General features: G+C 42.3%; 1 protein-coding gene across 1 annotated transcript; it reads left to right on the forward strand.

The window, feature by feature from the left end:
* The first annotated feature begins 4,687 nt into the window (after window positions 1–4,687).
* Window positions 4,688–13,774, forward strand: IFIT2 (interferon induced protein with tetratricopeptide repeats 2). Its single transcript, XM_055560568.1, has 2 exons — window positions 4,688–5,095; window positions 10,160–13,774. The coding sequence occupies exons 1-2, from the start codon at window positions 5,091–5,093 to the stop codon at window positions 11,544–11,546; spliced, it is 1,392 nt and encodes a 463-aa protein (XP_055416543.1). The 5' UTR covers window positions 4,688–5,090; the 3' UTR covers window positions 11,547–13,774.
* The last annotated feature ends 5,247 nt before the right edge of the window (window positions 13,775–19,021 follow it).

Below are 19,021 nucleotides of genomic sequence, written 5' to 3' on the forward strand. Positions count from 1 at the left end.
TGACTTGCACACGGCCTGACACACAGCATACACTCAACATTCGCTGAGTGAATTAGTGACTAGAACGTCACTCCAGGGTGGTCCTCTTTCCTCACTCCTTAAACTCCAAAATAAATTCCATGTACGTCAAAGTTTTAAATGTTTAAAAAGTAGAAATCATAAAATTACTACCGAAGTGTTGAGATGTTTGTAGTCATGGGGTCTAGAAGGTATAAGTATGAAAAAACACAAAAGGGCATAAAATATTAATACATATACATTAAAAACATATTTTATAGAAGAGATACCTTCAGAAAGTCAAAAGATAAATGACAAAAATACTATCTCAACACATTACTAGGTAAAGGACTAATTTCCTTAATGCTGAAATAGTTTCTGTTAATCAATAAGGGAAAAACAAACTCCGTGGGAAAATGGACAAAGGTCAGGAACAGACAGGAAATGAGGAAAGCTTGTAAACATGTAAAATGACATCAGTGTCACTTTTGTTAAGAGCAAAGTACACCAACACTACAAGGGAGACTGGCTCAGGTCAACAAAGAAAATGCCCTTCCTAAGTGTATACTAAAAAGGACTTCGATACAGGCTGTATCATGCACTGCCATTGAGATTAGAAATTGTATAGCTGGAGGGAACTTGTTGATGGTTATTAAGTGTTTGTGAATCTTTCCCCAGCAATTTCACTCACTAATTTACTCTGTATTTGCATATGTGTGCAAAGATGTGTACATGGATGTTCATGAAGCTTTGTTTATAATAACAAAGGACTGAAAACAACTCAAAGATCCATCATTAGGGGCCTTGCTGCTTTTTCTGTTGCTAAATCGCTTCAGTCGTGTCCGACTCTGTGCGGCCCCATAGACGGCAGCCCACCAGGCTCCCCCGTCCCTGGGATTCTCCAGGCAAGAACACTGGAGTGGGTTGCCATTTCCTTCTCCAATGCATGAAAGTGAAAAGGGAAAGTGAAGTCGCTCAGTCGTGTCTGACTCTTAGCGACCCCATGGACCGCAGCCCACCAGGCTCCTCCGTCCTTGGGATTTTCCAGGCAAGAGTACTGGAGTGGGGTGCCATTGCCTTCTCCGATTAGGGGCCTTATTTATTCAATAGTAACATTTCATAGCATGAAACAGCATGTCCATGTTTTTAAGAAAAGAGTTCTAAATGTAATAATACAGAACATTATAGCTAAGATACATTTAAAAAATAAGAAAGTGAAAGTGCAGAAAAGTGTGTACAGAATGCTAACGTTATTTCCCAATATTAGGTTTGTCCATCCCATGTGTTCTTCGGTTTTGAAGGGTTCACCTCTCTGTCACCAGATGTGTGAAAGTTTAATCTTGCAATCAGATTGTAAACTCTAGAAAGGCAGGAACCAGGCTTTTTATTTCATAGTGATACTTACCTTCCCTGACTTTGAAGGGCAATCTTAGCTGGTATTGCTTGGGCCTCGCATGAATCTTGGGGTCTCTGCCTACAGCGTTGTAGTAAGCATAAAAGGAGTCTAAAAGCAGGTGCACAGATGGGCTGGAATCTGTGAAGTACCCTTGAAGCTTTGTGCAGACTGGGGGAGGCAGCTGAGGAGAGAGGTGGAACTGCTCCTACCACTAATTTCAAAAACTTTCTTCAAGAATTCATATCCACGCAGAGAACACTCAATCCACCCATTTCCTCTGACTACTCTCGCGGTCTCTTGTACCTTTAAGTGGTCTCTTTCATCTCTCTTTTACCTACCAATGCTTCCATGAGATTATATATTTTTCAAATTCTCTTATGCTCAGAACCAAACATTGACAAATATCTGAGGCATTCTTTGAGAGTATTAATATTTTGGATAAATGTTCTCCTTAGAATGCTATCAACAAAAGTTTTATGTGAGTATAGGAGCCTCTGGGACCAACAAAGTGAAAACAGAACCCCTAGGTCAGGCAGGAGAGGTGATAATAACAGAGAAAATGAATGAACTCCCAGAGGTTGGAGTCAGGGATATGGAGAACAATGGCAGAATTGTTCCCATCAGAGAGCAGAATCAGGATCTAACTAAGAAACTTCCACCACTGCCAGGATAGAGGATCTTCAGAATGCCTACCCATCAGAATGTCATCATTGCACAGACTTCCGCCTTCTGATATTTCTCCATGTTCCCTTTTTTTCAACTGAGAGTACTTATTACAGTTATCATGCCCCACCGTTACATGTGGTACACATGAGTTATCTAATCTTATCTAGTCTTTTAGGTTTTGTAATCATCAGACTGAAAGGAGTCACGCCCAGATCATTGGCAACAGATCCCTGATCATGAGCTGGGTGCAATGACTGCCTTGATTCCCAAGGGCTGACTCCCTTGGAAAGGTTCGAGTATGTTTGGAAAGAAGGATACATCGTGGGTATTTAGGACCAGAGCAAGGTACTCATGGCCCACCCAAATTAGTGCTCCCACTTGCACAGTATGAAGTTGTCATTGGTAAAAGCAGTCCCCAGTTTGAAACTACATTTTTCAGGCTTCCCTTACATCTAATTGGTCCCCGAATTGCTGGTCCATGAATTCCACCTGAGAATTTCTGATTCATTTGGTCTGGACTGGAGCCTGAGAATTCGCATTTCTAGCAGGGCCCCAGGTGATGCTGATACGGCTGGTGGTTCAGACTAAGGCGTTACACCACTTTGTAGCTGATGCAGCCCCTGAAGGTGGCTTTCCTCATTCTTGGGAACAGCAAATCAGGACTCTCCCTTAGTCTATACTGAGACAGGGGCAGCCCTAGGCTTATATTTTAGGACACAGAACCATAAATATTGGTAATGAGCTGAGTAACCAGAACTCTCACTGTCTCACTTTTTTCAAAACAGAAATACTGCTAGAGGTGAACTGATTTTCCTCACAGTTTCTGTTTTGCAATCACTCAGTGAGTTCTCGAATTAACCCAGCTGCCAGCTCAGCTGATGCATTCCTATCGTGAAAGCATTATACACAGGCACTGGCCACACAGATTTCTAAAGAATAAACCAGCACCTCTACACACTTTGAAACACAGTGAACATGTTCTTTCTCTGTGCCCCTCCCCAACCAGGACCTTTATTAACAAGACTTACACATTTCTATCCTATAGTTTTCTTGAATGCAAATTCCAAAAACCAAAACAAAAGCCACGGTGTTCTAGTTCCCTGATCAGCATTTCTTGTACATCTGACCTGCATTTCTATAAATACATCACAGAACTTGTACATAGAACTAGAACTTGTAACTCTTGAGTGAGACCTACAAGTAAGGGTTACCAGCTTAGCTGTAATCCTAATGAAATGGTAGGGAATTTCCAAGAAGCATAGGTTCTGCTTTTACCTTGCCCTAGGCAGAAAAATCCACCGTAAATAATGCTTTCCCCAAAACTGAATAACCTGCCTCAGCAACCTCGGTTTTACTGGGAATGTTCCACCTGTTCTCTGTGTAATTTCCTGACCTCAAAGACAGTTGGCGTGATTACCTTTTCCCTCTTGGGTCTACGTACATTGTAATTCCTTTATGATCAGGGATATGCATAAGGATAAAGCACATTCCCTCTGTTATAAGAAACCACTCTGGCTGCAAATTGTAGTGTGCAGATGCTAAATTGTAAGATGACCCACAGGGATTCAAACTGCGGAGCTCAGGAGAGCCAAGAATGTGTAGAGATGCTAAGAATTGTTGTTCTTTGGTTAAGATTCATTCTATGATGGATCGTGGAATGTCAAACCGAGGCTCTGGAAAAGGTAAACATTAGAAGTTTCCTTGCTGATCTCTTTGGTTAATGATTTTAGTTATTAATTATAATAAACACTGACACTTATTATGTTCCAGGCATTATTCTAATGTATGAAGCCATTCGATCCTCACAACAAACACCACAAGATAGTGGCAGTGTCTTCATTTCACAGGAGAAGAAACTAAAACACAGAGACATTCAGTAATTTCCACATATAAATGGAGCCTGGTTTCCAATGCAAACAGAATGACATCAGAGCCCACAGTTCCAATCACATATTCATTCATTCAGCTACTACTTTGTGAATGCCTGCCATGTGCCAGGAGGCATGACTTCAGGAACTGGAGATTCAATACTGAGTAAAATAGAAGAAACCCCCCCTGCCCTGTGGAAGTTACATAACTGTTCATCACAGGGCCAGCAGGACTTCCCAAGTGGCGCTAGCGGTAAAGAACCCTCCTGCCAATGCAGGAGACATAAGAGACGTGGGTTTGGTCCCTGGGTCGGGAAGGTCCCCTGGAGGAGGGCATGGCAACCCACTCCAGTATTCTTGCCTGAAGAATCCCCATAGACAGAGGAGCCTGGCGGGCTACAGTCCATAGGGTTGGAAAGAGTCGGCTGAAATGACTTAGCACACATTCAGCATGCACAGGGGCCAGCAGGTCATCTTGCTGTTAATAGTGGACAGAGTGAAGATGGGTTAACATTCCAATAATGAGGCAGCTGCTAAGTCACTTCATTCCTGTCTGACTCTGTGCAACCCCCATAGACGGCAGCCCACCAGGCTCCCCCGTCCCTGGGATTCTCCAGGCAAGAACACTGGAGTGGGTTGCCATTTCCTTCTCCAATGATGAAAGTGAAAAGTGAAAGCGAAGCCACTCAGTCGTGTCCAACTCGCAGTGACCCCAGGGACTGCAGCACCAGGCTCCTCCATCCATGGGATTTTCCAGGCAAGAGTACTGGAGTGGGGTGCCATTGCCTTCTCCAATAATGAGGCAGAGTACTTGGTAAATGTATCCTTCCCGGAGCTGGCAGCTTCCGTTGATGGCAGCTGATGTTACAACATCAAAACAATTCACAAAGAACTTCTGACTAACTGTAGGGGGAGGGGGAGGAAGGCACCCTATCAGTTTGGCTCTCACTTAGCACCCAAGATTCATTTCCTCTTAGAGTCTTGTCAATTTCAGTTTCCAGTTTCATTTTCTCTTTCCTAAAGTCTATTTTGGCAAAGGAATCTGGTGATGCATTCATATATAGGTCTCTTAACATTCCACTGAAGCAGAGGAGGAAGATTTCTGAAGAGCGCAGAAGCCCGAACTGCAGTCTTTCAGAACAGCTGAGAAGTGCACGGCAATCATGAGGTAAAAGACTCTCTCTTCTCTGATTGTGGTGAAAATGCCTAATCCTTCTTGTTGTGGAAGCTGAATTGTCAATAGCCATGCTCCTAAAAGGCAAATTTCTAGGTTGTTTTGCTTTAGTATTTGATTATAGCCTTACGACTCATCTATCTTCTGTAGGTCTTTAGGGTGTTGGCTTGTTTACTCCTAAGTTATTTCTGACTCACACTGTCAAGTTTCCTGTAGGGATCTCTCACCGGGAAGCTGAGAATTGAGGCTGGAGAACAGGGAGGCAGGAAGGGAGGGGCAGAAGGAGAGAGATTAAAGCAGGCAGGTGCTTCACTTAAAGATCCATCTAGAGAAATTGCTCCTGTAGACTGCCCTGTGTTTCTTATCCAAAGGAATAAGTGAGGGGCTTTTAATAAGATTGTTTTTTAATGATCTAAATGTTTTTCATTTTTTAAAATACAACTTTGTTTCATAAAAATGAATATTTTTAATGATAAAAGGTACACTTCACAAAGAAGATAGATAGTCATAAACCATTAAATACCTAACAACAAAGAAACAAAGATACATGAAGCAAAAATCAGAAGAAATATAAGGGAAAAGAAAACATATATATAACCACAGTGAGACATGTCTCTTTTTAGCAGATACTGTTAAAAATGTACTCAGAGTAGCAACCTCACTTCATGCTAAGGTGGAACATTTTTAATGTATTCATGCATCTCAGATTTGCATTAAGGCTGGCAAAACAACAAATATTTTCACCCCAAAATGCTACTGACTGGCTAGCATCCTCCTACCTGACATAAGAATTGGAGATAAACTGCTTGGAGAAAACAGTCCCCACCTCTAAAATCTTCTCATATTTCAGAAACATCAGATTTCCCTGGGGAGGAAGAGTTCACACAGTGAGTAGGAAGAAAGCTTTCTATTCTATTTTCTCCAGTTTAAGGGTCAAGAAGTCAGACTGGATAGCTAAGCCTCAGTCCTAGGAGCTCCAGAATCTAGGGATATCAGCCCTGGTACTTACTTCCTAGAGGAAACATATTTTTTCTGCTAGTTTGCACCTCTGCCTGATAGGAAGAAAATAATAGTTTGAGATACTTCCAGATGTCAGTTTCTATAGTAATTCAGAATTTTTAGAAACTTTCTTCCTGTTTCTTAGAATTTTAGCATGTCCTTCTCTTAGAATCTTTCCCATAATAATACTGACCCATCAGTTCATCTTCTCATTTCCTTTGATTCTTTAGCTACAGGGATTGTTATTGGGCATTGCTCCTGTGCTCTAAGAGAATGTGTAAGGCTCAAACTTGAGCCTGTGTAAGATTCACAGAAAGCTTGTTAAAGACTGATACTTGAGCTCAAATACTAACCTCCCCAAACCCCAAGACTCTGATTTGGTAGGTCTGGCTTGGGATCCAAGCCTGTGCGTTTCTAATAGGCTCCCCCACCCCCAACCCCACCCTGGTGGTGCTGGTACTGCTCTCAGACAACGTGGGGGCAGCACAGGCTCTGAGCCCGGCAGACAGTGGGACTGTGGCGCTCATCCAGACAGGAAGCAAGGGGAGAAATTGTTTGCTGTGTAAATACTTGGAATTTCTAGGGGCATCAGGGGCACAAATCTCACAAGTCTGAGTTCAGGATGCAAGGATCTGGGACCAGGTTCTGATTTACCAGTAGAAATAAAAACTCAAAACCACACAATAAAATTGGATGCCTTTTGAATGACTACTCAAAAGATTTAACATACATGTATATATTAAATGTATTTATCTTGTAAGTGTCGAGTTGACTATATGTATTGTATGTGAGAGATAATCTCAACTGTATTCACTCTCTCTGCTCCTGTACACAATGAGAAAGGAGCTAAAGAACCCATGTGCTAAGTAAGAGAATCTTCCCATAACCTCACTAAGAAGGAAGAGAGACCAGATTGGACATAAACTTTGCAAGGAGAGGCTGGTGTCATTACGAGGTCAGATAGCAAGTGAGGCTCTCTCCTGGCTCACATTCCCTGTGTTACATCAAAAGCCTCAGACAACCCTGATCTTCACTAAGATCTTCCTGATCCCTGGTTCAAGAAGATCCCCTGGAGGAGGGCATGGCAACCTACTCCAGTGTTCTTGCCTGGAGAACCCCGTGGACAGAAGGCTTTGAAAAGATAAGAGTTTTTCCCTAAGCAGTAACTCCTACCCATTTTCCCTCCTAGTTTTTGTTTATTCTGCTTGGGTTATTATAGCTCCATTTGTTACAAGTAACAGAAATGAGCAGGAACTGATTTAAAGTTCCTAGAATGGCCCAGAGAACCCATGCACAGGATCTAATGACCCCAGGAGGACTAGAATAGGACACTGGTGAGCTTGGGGGACCCAGTCACTGAGTCTTCTCCATGTGTATCTGGGGCATTCTCTCTACAGCAGGTTGAACGGAACATGTCCACCACCAAACCCCAGCATGCACAGAGCTCTTCTTAATGTATGGAGACTCACTGACTCCCTCTCAGTTCCATTTCCAGCTTCCACTTGAATCTGGGTACCTGGCCCTGGTCTAATCAAACTGAGGGGAGGCATAAAAAGTGAAAGAGAGTAGGAAAAAATGAAGGAATATAATCTTCCATTTAGAGGATTATTTCAAAAGTGATCCTTGCCACATAACAAGACTTCCCAGATTTCTATTGGTTGTCTATGTCAGAATTCATAATATATAGAATATCAGCTTCTGATATGAGAACTGATTAATGTATATCATGAAAAAAATTTTAAGTGAGAATAAACAACATTTCAGGGACCCTAATACATAGACAACATTGAAAACAATTTTAGGTAATGAATGGTTTTTAACCTACTCTTTTCCAAATTTACTCAAGATAGGGGTTTTATTTGATTGCTGTTTCTGTTGGTTGGTTTTTGCTTATTTATTTACTTGTTTGTTTATTTAGTGGAGTAACACAAAGGAATAAAAAAAATCTTTCCAGAAGACTTGCAAAGGCACCCTCAAGGAGAAAGAACATTTCCCATAATGAAACATGTTAGCTGCCCATGAACTCCTGTAGCCCCCTGCTTGCTCTTTTACGAAAGTATGTGTCTGTGCATGGTTGCTTCAGGACTGTCTGACTCTTTGCGACCCTATGGACTGTAACCCACCAGGCTCCTCTGTACATAATGGGATTCTCCAAGCAAGAATATCGGAGTGGGTTCCCAAGCTCTTATTCAGGGGATCTTCCTGACCCAGGGATCGAACCTGTGTCTCTTATGTCTCCTGCACTGAATCTACTGGGCCTTGATTGCTTTCCACTCAAAACAGTCCACTTGCCAAAATGGCACATTTTGGGAAGACTTGGTCTAAACTCTTTCAAAAGCAAACCATAGGAGGGTCAAAGTTAAATTTCAAAGGAAAATTAAAACAAGTACAAAATTATTAATAGATCAAATCAGTGAAACATTTTAAGATAAGGAATTGCCAAAGAAGTAACACATTGAATGGCTCTTCGTTTCTGTATTTCCTTCTTACCTAGCATTTACTTTGAAATTTCAACTGTATAGTTTTATACTTTTTTATTGTTTTAATAAGGACATCCTTATCGTGCTTCTGAACTTCAACTCTATTTTCTCTTCGATGTTTTAAATTCTTTAGTTCTCCCTACTTTGTCTTTTTTTATTTTTATTACTTCTTGTTTTCCTGTCTAATTATGTGAGCTTGTTGTAAATCCTTAACTGATTTTCTTTGTCTAGCCAAACTTTTGGAGCTTTTATCAAATTGGTTTTGTTTGGTTCTTTTATTATTTTGACAGTCTATATTCTCTTTTTTTCCGAAGTTTTCTATGTTGACTATTACTTCTTTAAAACTATATAAAATCAAACCTGAAATCAGTTACCAAGGATTTGGCTGCTCCTGTAGAGACCCTCGAGCTTCCCAGATGTCACTAGTGGTAAAGAAAGAACCTGCCTGCCAATGCAAGAGATATAAGAGGCGCAGGTTCAATCTCTGGGTCAGGAAGATCCCCTGGAGGAGGGCATGGCAACCGACTCCGGTTTCTTCCCTGGAGAATCCCATGGACAGAGAAGTCTGGTGAGCTACAGTCCATAGGGTAACAAAGAGTAAAAGTGACTTAGCATGCACACATGCATGTAGAGACCCTCGCAGAAAGCCAAGAGCCAGCATTCCTAATAAAAATTCCCTTATTCAGGAAAGACTAGCCTCAGGCTCAGATTCCTGCCCACTGCCCTCTCCCTAATTCTTTTTTTTTTTTTTTAATATTTATTCATTTTACTGTTGACTGTGTTGGTAGGGCTCTTCGTGCAGCACACAGGCGTCTCTCTAATTGTGACCTGAGGGCTCTGTGTTGCCCCAGGGCACATGAGCTCTTAGTTCCCTGACCAGGGATCAAGCCTGTGTCCCCTGCATTGGAAGGCAGATTCTTTTTTTTTTTTTTAATTTAAATTTATTTATTTTAATTGGAGGCTAATTACTTTACAATATTGTATTGGTTTTGCCATACATCAACATAAATGAATCCACCACGGGTGTACACGTGTTCCCCATCCTGAATCCCCCTCCCACCTCCCTCCCCATACCATGGGTCATCCCAGTGCACCAGCCCCAAGCATCCTGTATCCTGCATTGAACCTGGATAGGCGATTCGCTTCTTATATGATATTATACATGTTTCAATGTGGAAGGCAGGTTCTTAACCACTGGACCCCCGGGGAAGTCCCTTCCTAATTTTTCTGCTGCCTGTGATCACCCCATTTCTGCTTCCTTGTGTATTTAACACATATACCAAGCTGGGGAAAAAAAAAAAGGAAAGGATATTCTTTTTTTTTTTTTCTTTTTTGGCTGCACTATGCACAACATGGGATTAGTTCCCTGACCAGGGATCAGGCTGCAGATGCCCCCTGAAGTAGAAGTGTGGAGGCTTACCACTGGACCATCAGTGAAGTCCAAGGAAAGGATACTCTTCTTTTTTATTGGCGTTAACACTGTTAAGGAGAAGGAGAATCCTATCTGTCATGCTCCCCTTTTCTCATGGGTGAATCTGTGCTATGTCTTAGAATGTTCATTTCTGTTTTTCCTTCACAGTGAGACCACAAAGAACTCCTTGGAGCATAGTCTACAGCAGCTCAAGAGCCATTTCACCTGGAACTTGGTAGAGGGAGAACATTCTTTGGATGATTTTGAAGACAGAGTGTGTAACCAGACTGAGTTTCAGAACAGCGAATTCAAAGCCACGATGTGCAACATACAGGCTTACATAAAACACTGCAGAGGCCAGCATGAGGCAGCCCTGGAATGCTTGCGGCAAGCCGAAGAGTTCATCCAGCGAGAGCACGCTGACCAGGCGGAGGTCAGAAGCCTGGTCACCTGGGGAAACCACGCCTGGGTCTACTATCACCTGGGAAGGTTCGCAGACGCTCAGCTTTATGTAGACAAAGTGAAACGAGTCTGCCAGAAGTTTTCCAGCCCCTACAGAATTGAGAGTCCTGAGCTGGACTGTGAGGAAGGGTGGACACGGTTAAAGTGTGGAAGAAACCAAAATGAAAGGGCCAAGGTGTGTTTTGAGAAGGCTCTGGAGAAGAACCCCAAGAACCCAGAGTTCGCCTCTGGACTGGCCATCGCGAGCTACCGGCTAGATAACCAGCCACCATCTCAGAACCCCATTAACCCTTTGAGGCAAGCCATTCGGCTGAATCCTGACAACCAGTATGTCAAAGTCCTCCTGGCCCTGAAACTTCAAAAGATGAATAAAAAAGATGAAGGAGAGAGATTAGTTGAAGAAGCTCTGGAAAAAGCCCCATTGGCCACAGATGTGATTCGAGGGGCAGCAAAGCTGTATCGAAGAAAAGGTGACTTGGACCAAGCTATAGAACTCCTGAGAAAGGCTCTAAAATGCATGCCCAACAACATCTACCTGCATTGCCATATTGGGTGCTGCTATAGGGCCAAAGTCCTGGAAGTAGAGAAAATGGGCAGGGAGAGAGAGGAATTACAGAAACTAGTAAGACATGCTATAGATCATTTAAAGAGAGCTGATGAGAGTAATGGAAATTTCTTCCGTATCGGCTCCTATCTTGCCTGCCTCCATGCACAAGTCGGTCAGTATGAAGAAGCAGAGTATTACTTTCAAAAAGAATTCAGCAAAGAACTTCCTCCTGTAGCCAAACAAGTGCTCCACCTGCGATATGGCAACTTTCAGCTGTACCAGAGGAAGTGTGAAGACAAGGCCATCCACCATTTCATAGAGGGTGTGAAAATAAACCAGGGATCAAAGGAGGGAGAAAAAATGAAAAACAAACTGCAAAGATTAGCCAATATCAAGCTCTCGAAAAACAGAGCGGATCCTAAGGCTTTGCATCTCTTGGCATTTCTTCAGGAACTGAATGAAGACATGCAGCCAGCAGAGGAAAACTCTGAGAGGTGTTTGGACTCTGGAAACCTCATCCCTTTAGCATCTTTAGCTGAGGAATGAGGAAGTGGAATGTGGTACCCACAGGGCTACTGCTAGAGAGATCTGAAATCCCTCCACCAAGTTGGTATTCAAAATATTTAAGAATTGGCACAGGCGTGGACTTAGACCCTGGCCACACAGTACTTGATCAAGGTTAGGGAGGAACTGTGCTGGGCCAGTGTTAACATCTGAATTGGGTTCTGGGAGGGGGACTGGACTAGGGGCAGGTCCGGGGGCTCAGTAAAGGGGCTATTTCCCAACTGACCTCTTGGGAACATTGGCATTCCCTCTGTGGGGTGATGTCATGGCTATGTTTCTATAAAGTAGTCAGATGTCTCACACCTATAACACTGTGGTCGCTTTCAGCAATGTTTTTCTGTCTTTGGAGTCATTTTAGATCCTGTACAGATTGGTCCTGTGATACATTTCAGGGCAGGCTTCCCTCAAATATGCCAAAATGGAATATGGATTATTTTGAAGTTATTACTTGAGAAAACTCTGACCCTTCTCTCAGAGCAGGAAATAAATCTCCCATGAGAAAGGTACCTTCACTGTGCCAGGAGGCAGAGAGACATCCTTGTCACTGCGGTAGGGAATTGAGGGCTGGGAAGGCTACATAAATCAGCTCTGCTTAGACTCTCCACTAATTAGTACCCAAGCCCAAGTTTCTTTGCCTTGCCAGTTTCTCATGAATTTATTATATCTTTGTCTAAAAGGTATAAAAGCTGCCAGCTTTGGTCACTTCTTAGGCTGTATACTAGGAGACCTCCATATGTATGAAATTAACTTAGATTTTCTCCTGTTAATTTGTCTTGCATCGATTTAATTATTAGATCAGCCAGAAGAACCCTGAAGGGTAAGCAGAAATTTCCCCTTCCCAACACCCTGCACAGACACTAGAGTGCTGTGTCCATCCAAAGGCTGGGGGATGGAAGCCTAGGGAGGCCTGGGGGGTCCTCTCTCCCTTCTTTCTGCCTTCTGCCTCGCCTCCCCAGACAAGTCTTAATCTAGGACTGTTTATACAAACTCTATACAACACGAGTTCAAGCGTCCCCTTAACTGAAGGGACGAAAGAGTTGTTTGTTTGTTTTTTAAAAAGAGAGAGCAGAGAACAGGTCAAATCTGGAAGGAATATAGCTAGAAGAAGTGGGGTCAGGTGACCACAGTACGAGTGTTTCAGGAAGCAGGCAGGGAGGTTTCACCTCTTCTCTGTCCTCCCTGTAACCACAGCACAGCAAATGAGGGTAAAAAGGTAGATTCTGTACAATACGCTAGAAACCAAAATAATGCTTTTCTTTAAAATATCTTGAATTGGTTTATAGTGCTCTTCAGGTCTACTATATGCTTCTACTTCTCTGTATATTGAATCTTTTAATTTTTGAGAATTTGATATTGACACTCCAACTAAAAAATCTTATCTGCTTGAAAAATAATTGTAATATATAGTGGAACTATATGTAATCTTGTTCTATATTTTCCAAGTCTCCTATAGATGTGTTATAATCTTTCATAATTAAAAAAATAAAAAAGAGAAAAAATTCTGACTCTTAAATTTGCCCATGGAGGTTTGAATAAAAAGAAAGGGGGAAAAAAATGTGCATGGAAAGATGTCTTACCAGTAGGGGGAGGGAAAGAGTAGGCAAAAGGGAAGGAGAGAAGAATGCTGCTTTGTCATTGTAGATTATAATCATATGGAGAAAATTTCTTTGCAACACAAAGACTTGCTTTGATGAACTCAGCTGCTTTGATGAGCCCAGATTCAAAACGATAGGGGAGCAGCAGGACAGGGGGTTATTTGGTGATTGAGGACCTAGTGCACGTTTCTGGGACATGTCGTCAATAATGGAGGTTCCCCCATTAGAAAGGTTGTGTATTAGGTGATATAAAACTCCATTTAATCCTGAAAGTCTTCAGGGAAACCATGAAAGTCATGGTATGCCTGGGGCAATTGGGATTTTCTGGGTAAATACTGAATGACCAGGGACAGACATCAAGGTTGGTGTGAACCAAAACAGGTGACCCAGCAAGAGACCATCAATCACCCTCTGGGTTACAAAATGATTGCCTGTTGGAATTAAATTTATATGGTAGTTACCAAGGCCTGGGATGTGGGGGAATAGGCGAGATGTAGTTTAAAGGTATAAACTTACAACAAGTAGATAAATAAGTCTTGGAGATTTTATGCACTGTATACTGAATATCTTTTGTATTAAAAATAGTGTAGTGTGCACTTGAGATCATCAGTATACATAGCGTGGATGCCTGAAAAATCATGAATTAATAAATAACTTAGATGTGATCAAACATAAAGGTGTGTTCTGGTTTTTCTGAAATTTTGCTGTACCTTAAATCTTCCAGACTCAGCTACTGAGAAATGCAATGTTACACTGGGCATGAACTGGTTCCAACTAACACAGACTGGTCTAACATTGAGGGGATAACAGGCAGGAAGGACAGAGGTCCCCAAGTGGCAGGAGGAAATAAACTGCAAGCTGCGGATGGCTTTTTCCTTCTCTACACACACACACACACACACACACACACACAAGGCCTCTTTTAATTCTGTGTTGACAACACGTGGTTCCGCTTTGAGCTAACCAATGCGTTTTTCTTATGGAAAGGTTTTTCTTAAACTATGTTAATGAAACCATGTATTTGTTTTGGAATTTGCCTTTCTGCAAAATGGTTCCACCTAAGACTACCTTTTTTTCTCTTCTCACACCTTGGGCTGATGATAGCTTAACAAACCAGTATTCCTGTCAATTTTTTTACGGCCAGGGGATACACACGTTGTGCCATCCTATCTCAAAATGCATATTGTGGGCGAGGGGCCTGGTGAAACTCCCTCAGCCGTGAGGTGTCTCTCTTATCTGATTAATAGTTTTCTAACAGACATAAAACACCTTGCTAAAAACTAGCAAAGGGGCACTCTTTCTTTCCCCTTCTGATGTCTATGTCAGAAGCTTTTCCTATCTCTATTATATTTTAATAAAACTTGGCTACACAAAAAAGCTCCAAGTAGTCAAGCCTCATCTCTGACCCCAGATCGAAATCCTCTAGAGGTCACGAATCCCAGAGTAACACATAGCTCGCTGCAGCAACCTTTCAACAACCTTTTCACTGAATATCAGAACAAACATTTTTCCCTACAGCTTTTCGAGTCCAGGGCTTTATCTTACATCCTGACACCACCATGAGGTACCTTTGTGTACATAAACACCCTACCCTGCCCTCCACAGAAGCAGATCTTGTTACATCTTGTGCATCCATCCATGTTCTCTCTCCTTTTCTGATGTCCATTAGGAGAAATGAGGAAGTATCTCCAGTTCTGTTTTAGGCCCCATCCTGGAGGCAATCTAAACACATGTGGGAGAATTTTTCCTGTTAAGTAAAGAATAGAAAGAAACATGGTGAAATCTTTGTTTGTCAAAAGGCTTCTGATGGAAAATACAATTCACATCAGCTGCAAAGGTAAACTCATTCCATTGGACTGACTGGACAAGTAACCATTTCAAAAGGTTTTAGCTTACTTGGCCTGAGTAACTTATTATCAGGGGCACCCCACTCCAGTACTCTTGCCTGGAAAATCCCATGGACGGAGGAGCCTGGTAGGCTGCAGTCCACGCGGTCGCACAGAGTCGGACACGACTGAGCGACTTCACTTTCACTTTTCACTTTCATGCATTGGAGAAGGAAATGGCAACCCACTCCAGTGTTCTTGCCTGGAGAATCCCAGGGACGGGGGAGCCTGGTGGGCTGCCGTCTATGGGGTTGCACAGAGTCGGACATGACTGAAGCGACTTAGCAACAGCAGCAGCAGCAGCATGGTGCCTGGGGAGAAAAACTGGGAGTGTTCTTAGTGGAAGGTAAGACGGGCAGGCACACTGACCTTGAGAGAGGAAACCTGGCACCTGTATAGTGCTAAAGAAGGCACACCGGGTATCTGTAACCTCGTCCTTGCAAGTCATGCCATGAAAACCTTTGCTACAGCAGAAGCCCCAAAAGAAAAAAGGAAGGAAGGGTAGAGAAGAGATGTATGTCATGTTACACTTAATATTTATTTGAGGACTTAAAGCTGAAAGAAATGATCGGAAAACAATCAACAAAATTACATATATAATTCATGTTTCTTGAAATCTCACTATCTAGGAATAACAAACAGAAACACATTAATTGGAATTACTTTAATTATACTCCAATACCAAGGACTGAGGAGAATGTCTCTTATCCTGGTCTGGGTTCTTAGTAATGCCAATTACTTCTCAGCATAAGATTTATCAGCCTTGGTCCCCAGCCCCCCTTTTCACAGAGCTTTCCTCTTTCTTTCCCCATCACGTCCACTGACCTGCACAATTGTGCACAATGTATGTCTGGTGCAACTGGAAGCGTGGAAGTGTGAGAATCCTGAAGATAAAAAGGACTGTGTCAGGATCCCTACTATATGCACAGTCAACCTGGGATGCCAACCTGAAAAATGCGGGTTCCAACCAGAGACCATATGCTCCTGTCTTCTCCCTTCCTCCACCACTTCTCCCATCATCTCTTTTGGGAAAGGAGGTAACTTGATTTGTCTAATTGCAAATTTTCCTTATGATTTACAGCACAGCTGCCTCATTGCTGGTAGTCTACACCTTCTTAGGAGGCAACAAAGAGGGAGACTGACTAAAAGCTTTACTGTAAAAATGGTGCAGTGCCTTTGGAAAAACAGTTCAGTAGTCCCTCAGTTGGTTAAACACAGAGTTACCACATGACCTAGCCATTTTATTCCTAGGTATACAAAGAGAAATGCAAACATACATTCATACATAAACCTGAACATGAATGTTTATATCAATGTTATTCACCACAGCCAAAAGGTGGATCCATCAGCTGATGAACTGATGTATTAAAGTATATCTTTACAGTGAAATATTATTCATCAATAAAAAAATAAAGTACTGTACATGCTACAGCATAGATGAAATTAGAAAATGAAAGAAGCTGTTCACAAAAGGTCACATATTGTATGATTCTATTTATATGAAATGTCCAGAGTCGGCAAATTTATAAGAGATAGAAAGTAGCTTAGTGAAGAGATAGAAGTAGATTGTCTAGGGCTAGGAGGACCGGTTGCTGTGCTTTGTCACTCAGTCATGTCTGACTCTTTGTGACCCCATGGACTGGAGCCTACCAGTCTCCTCTGTCCATGGAAATTCTCCAGGCAAGAAAACAAGAATGCCCTCCTCCAGGGGGTCTTCCCAACCCGGGGATTGAACCCAGGTCTCCCGCATTGCAGGTGGAGTCTTTACCATCTGAGCTATCAGGGAAGCCCAGGAAGACTGGAGGGGAGAGCAATGAAGCGTAGGTCTCCTTTTGCGGGTAATGAGAATGCTCTAAAATTGACTATGGTGATGGTTGTACAGCTCTGTGAAATACTGAATTGTATAGTTTCAGTTCAGTCTCTCAGTCGTGTCCGTCTTTGCAACCCCATGAGACGGCAGCACACCAGGCCTCCCTGTCCATCACCAACTCCCAGAGTCTACTCAAACTCATGTCCATTGAGTCGGTGATGCTATCCAGTCATCTTATCCTCTGAGGTTCCCTTCTCCTCCTGCCTTTGGTCTTTCCCAGAATGAGGGTCTTTTCCAATGAGTCAGTTCTTCGCATCAGGTGGCCAAAGTATTGGAGTTTCAGCTTCAACATCAGTCCTTCCAATGAATATTCAGGACTGATTTCCTTTAGGATGGACTGGTTGGATCTCCTTGCAGTTCAAGGGACTGTTAAGAGTCTTCTCCAAAATGGGTGAATTGTATGGTATGTGAATTATGTTTCAATATGACTGTTTAAAAAAAGAATGAGTATTCTTGTTGTTAGTCGCTCAGCCGTGTCCAATTCTTTTCTGACCCCATGGACTACAGCCCGCCAGGTTCCTCTGTCCATGGGATTCTCCAGGCAAGAATACTGGAGTAGGTAACCATTCCCTTCTCCAGGGGATTTTCCCAAACCAAGGACTGAACTCGAGTCTCCTGCGTTGCAGGCAGATCCTTTTACCATCTGAGCCACTAGAGAAGCCGTCCTTGTTATAAATGTACATAAAGAAGGCAAGCTTTTCTTTCAACATCTTCTATTTTTAACCTCTAAATTTGTTGGCACTGTGTCGTGCCCTTCTTATTATTCGAATTTTAACTACCATCATTACTTTTGCACTCAAGAGACATGTTGGAGAAATTCTATATTCTATTTTCTGGATAGGGTGTGGGTATGAAAATCTGATCCCACTTGATTTTATTTTTAAACATCCATTCTCAGGAACCACTCATCAGCAAGTTGGCACCAAGGAAGAGTTTAAAGGCAGAAGAAAATATGACTCAATGCGTAAGTCTAAATCTACAGGTGTACAAGTCTAAGTACACTATGAATTTCTTAACAGGCATAATATTATTTAACTACCATATGCAGCTGTTGCAAATACCATGCTTATTCATGAGCACTTCATAAGCCAGGGATAAGAACAAGAAGAGGAACAAGAAATGGGCAGCTGGTACAACTACCCTGGAAAATAACTTCATACTGTAAGATTGCAGTTGGGATGAGAGGACGCCTTGGGCCAGTTCAATAAATTTGCCTTTTCTCTGATCTAACGACTTCTGATCACTTCTATCATTCAAAATAGTGTCTATCCCTAAAATCAGCACCCTCACAACACAGAAACCTTCATGACACAACTTCCTTTCTCTCTGAGCAAAGAAGGCAAAGATAGAGACACATTTTCCCTGGGCTGGATGTTTAGGGTTTCATGTCTGGCTATGCCAGGATTAAGCACCAGGTTCTCAGTAACAGAGACGCCATGAGTTATTTTTGAAATGTACATTTTGTTGGGAATTCCCTGGCGGTCCAGTTGTGTGGTGCAGTCAAAAAAGCAAATAAATGAAAATGTACGTTTTATGTGTCCATGGTGTGTGGGGCCCTCTAAAGCACGGGGCCAAAGGCAGGAGCCCCTTCTACCTGGGTGACACTGTAAAGATATAAAGGTACATTACTTAATCACTACCAGCGTAACATATTGTTAAGTAAGACAACCAACAAAATTACATACTTTCCCAGGTGCAGGTTACTTTGGCTGGACATAATACAGTCTCTGAACTTGAAGTATTTTATGATGCTCCCATTGGTGGGAAAAAACAAACGTCAGTCTTGTTACACAAGAACCTCTGCTTTCTGCAGCTTCAGAATAGAGGGAGTCTTTCTCCTAGGCAACTGACATTCCTTGATCTTCAAATCAGCCTTGAGAACTATCCTCCCTCTTTTTTCATGGATATTTACATCATAGGAAATTCTATTTTTAAAAAAATCTCTCAGGGTATTTTCACTCCTTTAGAGCTCAAAGCATATATACCTAAATTTATCAGCTAGGCAGCTCACCCAACAATACTGCATGTGTTACTATTTCCCAGTTTATAGCTTGGAAAACCGAATGATTGCTTTGGATCTCAGAGACCCTAAGTGCCCAGGGTTTA

Source organism: Bubalus kerabau, chromosome 22, assembly GCF_029407905.1.
Source record: "Bubalus kerabau isolate K-KA32 ecotype Philippines breed swamp buffalo chromosome 22, PCC_UOA_SB_1v2, whole genome shotgun sequence".
In the NCBI taxonomy this organism is placed as follows: domain Eukaryota; kingdom Metazoa; phylum Chordata; class Mammalia; order Artiodactyla; family Bovidae; genus Bubalus; species Bubalus kerabau.